General features: G+C 37.5%; 1 protein-coding gene across 1 annotated transcript; it reads left to right on the top strand.

Annotated features, from left to right (window-relative positions):
• The first annotated feature begins 954 nt into the window (after positions 1–954).
• LOC137018531 (DBH-like monooxygenase protein 2 homolog) lies at positions 955–9,722 on the top strand. Its single transcript, XM_067383198.1, has 13 exons — positions 955–1,224; positions 1,739–1,885; positions 4,427–4,579; positions 5,231–5,314; positions 5,392–5,544; positions 6,393–6,495; positions 7,159–7,325; positions 7,414–7,502; positions 7,633–7,729; positions 7,806–7,865; positions 9,161–9,291; positions 9,377–9,485; positions 9,585–9,722. Exons 1-13 carry the CDS (start codon positions 958–960, stop codon positions 9,720–9,722), a joined length of 1,698 nt encoding a protein of 565 aa, XP_067239299.1. The 5' UTR covers positions 955–957.
• The last annotated feature ends 708 nt before the right edge of the window (positions 9,723–10,430 follow it).

Below are 10,430 nucleotides of genomic sequence, written 5' to 3'. Positions count from 1 at the left end.
ATTTGTTGCCCCCGTGCCAACTTTTTTGAGACCTGTAGCAGGCATCAAGTTTGAAATGAGCTCATTTAGTGGATAAAAGTGTAACATTTCTCCGTTTAAACATTTGTTATGTTATTGATGTTCTATTGTGAATAAAATATTAGGTCATGTGATTTGAAAGTCTTTTAGCTTTCATTTTATTCAAATTTAATTTAATTTAATTTATAGAAATTTCTGCGGAAAAGACATTGATACCATTCAAAACAAAATAAATATTAACATTTTAAAATTAACTGTCCTACAATATAGAGATGTGACAGAAAAGACAACACACACCCTGCATTATTCCCTAAAGTATTCTTTCTATTCCTTTCATTTTTACGATAGCCTTTTTTCACGGTTCTGACCGCTGCTCCTTTGCTTTGAGAAAAAATACTGAAAAGGACAAAACCAAAAATATTTACTTTACCTTATGTAACATTATTAATGAATACATTTCTGTGCTGACTGTTCATTACGTCTCCAAAATAAATAAAGAGTCATTTTCGTATGTAATGTTTGTCCACTTCTAAAGAATATGAAAGGTGCTTTTGATAGTTGATGGCAACCTCTCTTGTACTACTTGTAGGCTTTATGCTTCACCAATAATAGAGTAACATCAGGTGATGTGGAACCTGATTCACCAGACAAGATGTTCATCATTTTTACTGATATGTTTCTATGTCTGACTGATTTTAAATCATATTTTGGCCACCCCTGAAATGGTCATACCATTAACTTTACCTGAGCTGTTAAATAAGCTATAAAACCACGCTCATAATGTATACTCACACCCCCCAAGGCCATTGTGTAATTTGTACCCTGGTTACAACCTGCTTACAAAGAGGGCTGTTACAGTGCACTACAGAGCAGTTTCATGTACACTGCCTTCTCAAACGTCTTACAGAAACACTGTTTGTCAGATTTTGAAAAGGTAACATGGGCCAGTTATCTCTTGTCCTGCTCTTGCTTTCAGCTCAATGGTCCTGCACTCAGGAAGACCCTCTTCTGCCTTTCTCTGAATACCTGGACCCCGGGCACAATGTGCGGCTGAAGTGGGGCTTTGATGAGATCCAGGGCACCATCTTGTTTGAGCTCACTGTCAACACCATCGGCTGGGTCAGTTTTGGCTTCAGCCCCAAAGGAGGAATGACTGGAGCCGATATCGTCATTGGAGGAGTTGGACCGAAAGGCAGTTACTTCACGGTAAAGTCAAAGAATGACAAAGATAATGGTCAAACTCACTTACAGTGGATTCATTTATATTCTTGATTCTGATTCTTATTAAATATTTAGTTAAATGAGTATCTCTTATATAAATTCTTTTAGACTTTCACATTATCATTGACTAATAACTGTCAATAAGTCACTTCAAGTGTGTTACAGGCTTAAATTCTTGATTCTGATTCCTACTGATATGTATTTAATATGCAAGAAGTAATGTTAATTAAATATAAGATTTTATTTAGTTTTCTCAGTGGCTCTAAGCTGGGATTTTGGATGTTATTTTATAAGTGTGACAAAGTCAAGACCAAGACAAAGTCTACTTTTGTATTAGACTAATAAGTTAAATTATAATTGTAACTAGATTCTAAAATAGATTAAATTTATTAAATTAACCTGATATTGTAGGTGTTTTAGCCTATTGAATATCAAACTATTAAACTGATTTGAACTGGATACTGCTATGTGTACATACATCTTTGTTTTCTGTGTTCAGGACCGTCATGCTGAGGGGAATTCAATACCAGTGGTTGACCAGCAACAGGACTACAAACTTCTGTCTCTAATCGAGTCCAATGGGAAAACAGTCATGAAGTTTCAGAGATCCATTGAGTCTTGTGATGAAAATGATTTACCCATTACTGTAAGCATACATAACCACTGAAAGTGTTTTTTTTATCCCTATCCATTACAAAGAAAAAGCAGTTCAACAACACCAGAAATTAACGATGCAGCAATAGTTAAACTTTTTTTACAGAACAAGTTGATATTAATTCTTTCATTTTTGGTACAAATTAATCCTTATTAAAGTAACAAAAATGATTTATTGAAGACCAGTGAGTAATTTTCTCTTTGTCCTATGTTGTTAGACAACATTGAGGATGCAGACAGCAGCAGGTATATTAAGCTGCTGTCACTTTATGAGCTGCACAGATCCAATATACTGTTACACAAGCATTTTCTTTCTCAACTGTTTACGTTCACTTACAACATAACCGACTATCTTTCATTAGGACACTCACCAATACAGGCATTTTGACACAATTTTGTGTGAATTTGTTCATTCGGAAGACACAGGAAGACATGAAAGAGAACAAATTTTTCTGTGCTGAGGCGCTGATTTTTAGCTGATGCCAAATTGAGGGGTTTTGTTTTGTTTTGTTTGTTTTTGCGCCTTTTACGCTTGAATATTTAAATGGGCAATGCTTAAAAACACATTGAAATGATAAACTCTAGTGACAAAGCAGTATTGACCTGATTGGGAGAGTGATTCACGCTGGCCATTGGGCAGTCCTTACTGTCAAGGCATGTCCAGTGCAGAGGCACAGTAATCACATGAAGTTTTCCTTTAACGTAGGGAACCACTTGTTATACATAAATCACGTAACAGTTCATGCTTTTGCTTACATTTACGATTTAGTTGATGCATGTGTGCTGAGTGTAGTTGATGCATGTGTGCTGAGTGAGTGATCAGCAATCAAGAGCATGCAACAGAAGTGCCTGCTCGCTCGCTTTCTCTTTACCATCAGTTAACGCTAGTAAATTGTTCCTCGTTTTACTTTCTTTGCTATTGGCATATCCGACCCATCTACAAACTACAAATGCGACAAGCCCGCATGGCTGTGCTGAGGACGCATGTCCATGGCTACCAGCAATGTAACCCTCACCTTTAATTGCATGTAAACAGTGATGGTGGGTGGAACTATGGCATTACAAAACAAAACTAAACATCTTGGATACTAATGTAACCTTGGTCCCCTGAGATAATGGGAACAAGCATTGCATCAGTCTTTAGCTGTTGCGCTGCGCAGCTCCTTGAAGATAGTGGGGTCGTGGTCAGACTCATCCATGGACCAGAGGAGTTTGGCCTGAAAGACCTGCAGGACCACTATTGTATGGAGCGTGGACCCCACTTGTCCAGCAGCGGAGTAGGCCTGACCTTGTAGGGCCGAGGTGGTCCTGCAGAGCTTGGAGGGGTGAGCAGCCTTAATCTTCCATTCCAGGGCTGTGGGTGGGCAGAGATGTGTGGCCACAGCTTCCTCAAGAGGTGAAGGAGCTTCTCATTGGCAACGTCAATGGAGGTGAAGGCAGCAGAGACTGAAGAGTGGATGCGAGCCAAGTAGGGGGTACGCCATGACTTGGGAACCTCTGGGAAGAACGGCGTAGGTCTCTGGCGAGGGGCCCATTGGCGGCGCCCCGACAGGAACCATTCATCAAGGCGGCTGCGAGCTCTATCCCAACCCGAGCCTTCGTGAAGACGTGGATGACCTTGCCACCCAGCCGTTGGCTGGATCCTTGGATCCTTGGGCGGCAAGAGGCTTTCTGGAGCCTGATCACTCCTTTGCATCAGAAGCTGCCAGCGACATGCTGTCATCAGGGAAATCCTTTTCAAGCCCCCTAAACGAGACCAGAGACAGAGCAGCTTGTCTCAGTGAGCATGGCTTCTGCATGGGCTTTCCCCAGGCAGGCGATGCACTGTGTTCACTCGTGGTGTGACATTTTGCATCAAACGTCACATGAAATTTGCTCAGAATTTGCTCTTTTAAGATCGCAAGATAGATGCAGGGGAGAAGCGGTGAAGGGTCTGATCCGCTGCAGGGGCATGTCAACGGCGAGTAGGAGGCTTCTTTCTTTGCTGTGAGGAGAAAATCTTTGCACTGAAAGAGAAAGATTCTGAAAAAATGGCATTCTCCCTCCGGTTATATCGATGGGTAAGCGTTTTGGCGGGCTGAAGCGCCATAGGTTTGTGCAGTGCACATACGCGATTCAATCTGGCTTCAGCATTCTCAGAGGAAAGGTGTTCCCCATAGAGTCATCTAAAGATTGACGCAATGCGAGTGAACCATATCAGTAAGGGAACCAGCAATTTAAGGAAATCCGCATGTCATGCCTCAGGGATCAGGGTGTTTCTGAGAACTCCTCTGCCTAAACAAAATGCTTATCCTGTATATGTGCCATTCCTTCAATAAACCCTACTTAAACTGAGAAGGTGGACTGTCTGATAGAAGTCAGAAATCTTTAATTTCTAGATCAAACAAATTGCTGTTTTCTGTGGCCGTTTGTACACTGCAAACTTTTGTGAGTGTCAACTGCATTTAGCTATATTGTGCAGTAGGTGGCCAAAGAGCTTATCATTTTCCATTTAAAGATCAAACAAAATTGTTTTGTTTTATTGCATGATCAGAATCTTCCCATGAAGCTGATCTTTGCGTACGGACAGAGCGATGACATCGTTTACCATAGTAACCGAAGGGGAACGAAGGAGGTGAACCTGTTGAAGTATATGCCTCGTGTCAACCCTCCAAACAGCAAGTATTTCGACGTGACTATGGTCAATGTAAGAGATTTTTATATTTTGTTTTTGCCTGTAACACTTCCTGCCATTTAATAATACAAAAATTATGCTAATAATTTAGATGATTAAGAAGAAAGTTGTGCATAATATTCATCTAGATCAAAGCATATTGTTGCAAATGCATGTTTTGAACATTTATTCCCTACTGTTCAAACTTTTTGAGGTCAGTAAGATTTTTTAAAATGCTTTTGAAAGAAGTCTCTTATGCTCACCAAGGCTGTATTTCATCAAAAATGGAGTAAAAATGTAATATTGTGAAATATTATTACAATTTAAAATATCTGTTTTCTATTTTATTATATTTTAAAATGTAATTTATTCCTGTAATAGCAAAGCTGTATTTTCAGCAACCATTACTCCAGGCTTCAGTGTCACATGACCCTTCAGAAATTATTCAAATATTCTGATTTGCTGAATTAAAGTAGATTATTAATTTCTTTTAAAAATTTCTTACTGGCCACAAACTTTTGAATGGTAGTGTAGGCCTACATAGTCTACTAGCCAACATATGTTGATCTCAAAACCTGGCACCAATCATGCAAAAATAAATGAATAATAAAAAAAGAAAAACAAGTATGTGTTAACTTTCACTTTACATGTTACTTGTGATACTTACATTTAAAATCATTTCAGTTCACTGTACCAGCCAACCAAACCTACTATCACTGCAAGGTCATGAGAGCCCCGACTTTTGATCGCAAACAACACATTTATCGCGTAAGTGAATCTATAAACTTCACACTTCTATCCACTGATCTTTCAATCATCTTTATCTGTGATTTCATTATTTCCAGATTGAGCCGTTTATCACAAACATCGACCTCGTGCATCATCTGCTGCTGTACCGCTGCCCGCCGAGTGTGACGGAGCCTCTTGAAGCAGAATGTTACACAGGCAAAGGGGAAGAGTGTATGGAGACCGTTGCTGTGTGGGGAGTTGGCGGAGGGGTTAGTGTTTTATTTTCAATGTGAGAAACAACCAAATCTAAGCCATTATTCACTTCAGTAAACCGTTAACCACCGTGACTAGAAAATTGAGAATCGGGTCAGTTTGATTCATTCAGTGGATCATTCAGACGGGTTTTATGGGGTTAAATTCCCACCTAAAGTATTGCGGTCACGGATCAAAAACTGATAAGAGTGAATCAAAAATTTAAAAACACATGTAAAAATATATTGCACAAACTAAAATGATCAGAATAGCAAACAATGTGGTCACGGATCGAAATATAATAAGCATGAATAAAAAAATTAGAAAGCGCATTTAAAAAAATAAGCATTATTTGCAAAACATTAAACACATAAAAAATTATATTGCACAAATCTTAAACTTGTGTTTATGTGTTCTTAAAAGTTGTTTTCCTTGCTTTTATTACTCTATACTTTGTGCTCTCTTACATTTTCTGCTTATATTTTACCCCTTTTTACGCTTGTGCTGTTTTTCTCTTTGCTCCTCTTTCCACGTTCTGCTCTTGCTTTTCCAAATGTTGCAGTTTCATGTAAATTAAGGCGTCACCATTGGTCCACTGGTTCTGTGTTTTTAAATTTTTGATTCATGCTTATTATTTTTTTGATCTGTGACCGCAATACTTTAGGCGGGAATTTAATCCCATACTGATTCAGCTGGTTCACCGAAATTATCTGCTTCAAAAGAATGATTCATTTTTAATTTTTTTAAACAATATTACTTTATCATTGAAATACTATTCATATATTTACAGTATATGCAAAACTTGAGGTGAACCTCTATCTAACCTTTTAATTTTGTGATTATTTTCATGGTGATCTTTTTCAAGGCTTTTGAACTCCCTGAGATGGCCGGACTTCCAATTGGAGGAAATGTTGTTGATTTTTTCTACAGGCTTGAAGTGCATTACAACAACCCAAATAAAAATGCAGGTCAGTCAGTAGAGGTTAACAATGTAAAATATCACACTTTGATGAATATTTAAAGTCAGCATGAAACGGAAGTTGCAGTAGTCTTTTCTTCCCATTGTGAGACAGATATCTGAGTGAAACTGCTTTTCGAATGAGAAAAAATGTAGGGGGTGACTTTATTTTGTCCATCAGAAATTGATTGGATCATTATGGTTTGCCATAGAGTGCAACAGGTTCCGGAAGTAAAATCTCCATTTAATTTCTCCATAGGGAAATTTAACGATACTTTAATGCTATTTTAATGATAACTTATAAAACTTTAAATAGCCTTACTGTGATTGTAGTTCTTTCCCTCACTAAAGCTGTTAAGTCTTGTACTACAAAAGTCTTGTTGTAGTTTTGTCTGATTTTCAAATACTTTTTTGCTTCAAATCAACATTTGTAAGGCTGATTCACCTCATAAGCTGGTTGGCTTGGTTCATGGCTTAAAATGCTAAACAGACTTTTTTTAAATCCCTATCGGAGAAATGAATGGAAAAAATACTTCCGGAACCAATGCCGCTGAAAAAAAGTGGACGGGCACTTGTTCGACTCTATTGCTGCGATCTCATGTGAATGACAGGTTGTCCCGCCCTTATTTGAAGATCATGATAACATAATAAAACAATATTCCTCTCTACACAGGTCGAGTTGATAACTCAGGTCTGCGATTCTACTACACATCTGAACTCCGTCAGCATGATGCAGCTATCCTGATGACAGGGCTTGCCGTGTACCCTGGATACGCCATCCCACCCAAAGCCAAATCCTTCCTCACATACGGCCTGTGTGACACTGCTTATATTCCACAGGTATATATGTATGAGCTTCTCACATTCTCACAATCAAAGGCAGACTCAGCAGATGACTGGATGATCTGTTGTGTTCTGTGCTCTACAGGTTCTGGAGACGCCACATGATCTTCAGGTGTTCTCTGTGATGATGCACACACACTTGGCTGGACGGAAGGTGCGAGTCGGACACTTCAGGTAAACATTTTTGGCCAATGACTGGCTTAAAGTTCACCTGAAAGTAATGTGTGCTTTTCTTTCTTCTGTGGTGCATAACCTAAAGTTACTGTAGTGAATGAATCTTTTTGTAAATTCTTATCTTCTTCAGAGGGGGAAAACAGATCGATCTTCTAGCTGTGGATGAAAACTACAATTTTGAATATCAGGAAGTGACAAACTTGGGCAAAACTAAGACAGTGCAGTTGGTAATTGCTAAAAGGTTCAAACTATTTATATACAATTTGTCAATAAGTGAAATTAAGCAACTTTTTGGTCTTGCAGGGTGACCAATTGCTGGTGGAGTGCACATATAACACTGAAAACCGCAACACACTCACTTGGGTTAGTACATTAGTGCATTTACATAGAGGCTAGTGTCTTTTATTCAACAACATGTAGTTTCAGTGTTGGGGAAAGTTACTTTTAAAAATAATGCATTACAGTATTGCATTACTCCCTGAAAAAAGTAACTAATTGCCTAGCTAATTACTAATTAATAGTCTCCCTTTTTATGGAAAGTAATGTGTTATGTTACTTTTGCATTACTCTTTCTCAACTGCTTCCTTGTTTGTATTTTAATAACAAAAAAAGTTCCATTGAAAAGGCCATAAGTTGGCACTCATGCAACGTAAGCATTGACATACATTTGAGTCAATGAGACTGAGGGAAGTAAACGAGTAAAGGGCATAAAAAAAACAAACTGGAAATGTGATAATTCGAAATGGGAAAGCGTTCATGTGCAATTTTTACTAAAGAAATTTGTATTTACGATATTCTGAGAGCCCATGAAGGCAGTAATAAACAATAAACAATAATAAATTATATTTATCTAAAGTAATTTTTGCTAAGTATGGTTGAATTGGATCATTGAAGGTCAGCAGCAAAGACATTGGTTCATAAAGTGAGATTAAATACATAAAGTATATTTGTTGTTTTTTAACATTTTATTGCAGGTTTGCATAATATTCTGAGTTTACTTTTCACAGTTTATATTCATTTTGAGGAATACTGAATCTGTTTTTGTGTAAGTGAGATGAGTAAATCCATGTTCACATTTAGTCTAGAACTACAATAACCATTATGCTTACACAGCGCACACAACACCTCTGCCTCTACTCCCAATTGCTCTCAACATGGGGACAGGAGAGGTGTCAATCAATAAACGGGAAGACAAAGTAATGCGTTACTTTACTAGTTACCTGATAAAAGTAATCTGATTATGTAACTCGCGTTACACCCAACAATGCGTACACTCAAAAAAATGCTGGGTTGTTTCAACCCAAGTTTGGGTCAAAAATGGACAAACCCAACAATTGGGTTAAATTTTTAAATGCATTTTTTAACCCAACGGTTGGGTTTGTCCATATTTGACCCAAATTTAGGTTAAAACAACCCAGCATTTTTTAGTTTCAACTATAGTTTCAAATTTCACTGCTTTTGTATATGTTAATTATCTTTAATTGTATTAATGTCTAGTTGTTCGGAACATGGTGGACATTTTTGGAAATGACTTCTGATGTGTTGTTGATATGCTTATGAGTTTTAATCCCATTCCCCGCTCTTCCCCTGCATTTTCCTGTTGGCTATCCAATAAAGACACAGATGGTATGGATGTAACTCCCTTTTTCTGCCCACAGGGGGGGTTCTCAACTTCAGATGAGATGTGTTTGGCTTTCCTTTTCTACTATCCAGCTATGAATCTGAGCAGTTGTTGGAGCTTCCCTGATATACAGTCTTTACGTTATGCAATGGGAGCAAAAGATATACTGTAATCTTTAAAACATTGTTTTAATGCATTTAGCTCTTTATATTTGTCCTAATGATAATGTGGCTTTTATCTGATAACTTTGCAGTACCTGGATCTATATGATGTACTTTAAGACTTGGAATGACGCAGATATCAATCAATATCAACAAACACTGAACACAGTCGATCAGTTCGCCATAGTCCTTGACTCGTTTGTAAGTGTCCACACCTCTACAATATGAATGAAGCCTTTAAACATGCTTCTGTTCTGACCTCAGCTGTTACCTGACACCATTTTCCATGTGTATTTCCAGAACAACGGGTCATACAAAATAAGGACGATTCCTGAACTCATAGTCATCCCACCTGCACCCTGCATGAGTGGTTGTGCCATCAAAAGTCTTGCTTTGATATCGCTGCTCCTCTGTTTGGCAGTGCATTGGGCTTCATGAAATGTTCATGCAAAATACTAAACCTGATGCAACCTGTTGTTCTTTCATTGTCTGTGATTAATAAGTAAATCATTTTAACAGAGCAAATAGGCTAACCTAACCAGCAATCTAAAAACCAAAACAACAGAAAATTTAACAAAATATATGTAACTTATTTTAACGAATCATATCAAGATATAAACTGACTTTACACTTCTATTGGTTTACTTTCAGATCATTTTATAAATAAGTAAAATGTGAATAAATAGATTATTTCCAATCTTGAATTATAATTAAAAACAACAAAAATGATTTTTAAGTGTTTTTAATGATTTTTAGTGTTTATGCATTGGTATGTCAGATAAAATGGTAGACGTGTGCATAAACGCCCTCTAATGAAAATAATAGACATTGTCGACTCCTTGCTTAAAGGAATATATCAATCAAAAAATAAAAATTAATCCATCATTTATTCATCCTCGTGTCTTTACAAATCTGTTTTGCTTGCTTTCTTCTGTGCTGGAAGTGCATTTTTTTTAAAAGATATCAGCACGTACAAACATAGGAATTCAAATGTTGAAGATTCCTTGTATAGAGCAGGGGTGGCTAATATCAGTCCTGCAGAGTTTTACTCCAACCGTAATCAAACACACCAATGACTACCTGTGACCCTACATGTTTGAGTCTCTATCGCTATATATTATCAACTATATAAACTAACTTCACAAG

The sequence above is a fragment of the Chanodichthys erythropterus genome, chromosome 4, assembly GCF_024489055.1.
Source record: "Chanodichthys erythropterus isolate Z2021 chromosome 4, ASM2448905v1, whole genome shotgun sequence".
Lineage (NCBI taxonomy): Eukaryota > Metazoa > Chordata > Actinopteri > Cypriniformes > Xenocyprididae > Chanodichthys > Chanodichthys erythropterus.
Note: the sequence above shows the minus strand (reverse complement) of the source record. Positions and strands in the feature narration are given on the sequence as shown.

Coding starts and splice junctions, on each gene's coding strand:
- LOC137018531 (XM_067383198.1), top strand. CDS start 958: ATGGGCCAGTTATCTCTTGTCCTGCTCTTGCTTTCAGCTCAATGGTCC. Junction 7,326..7,413: donor ACACTGCTTATATTCCACAG/GTATATATGTAT, acceptor TGTGCTCTACAG/GTTCTGGAGACGCCACATGA. Junction 7,503..7,632: donor GTGCGAGTCGGACACTTCAG/GTAAACATTTTT, acceptor TATCTTCTTCAG/AGGGGGAAAACAGATCGATC.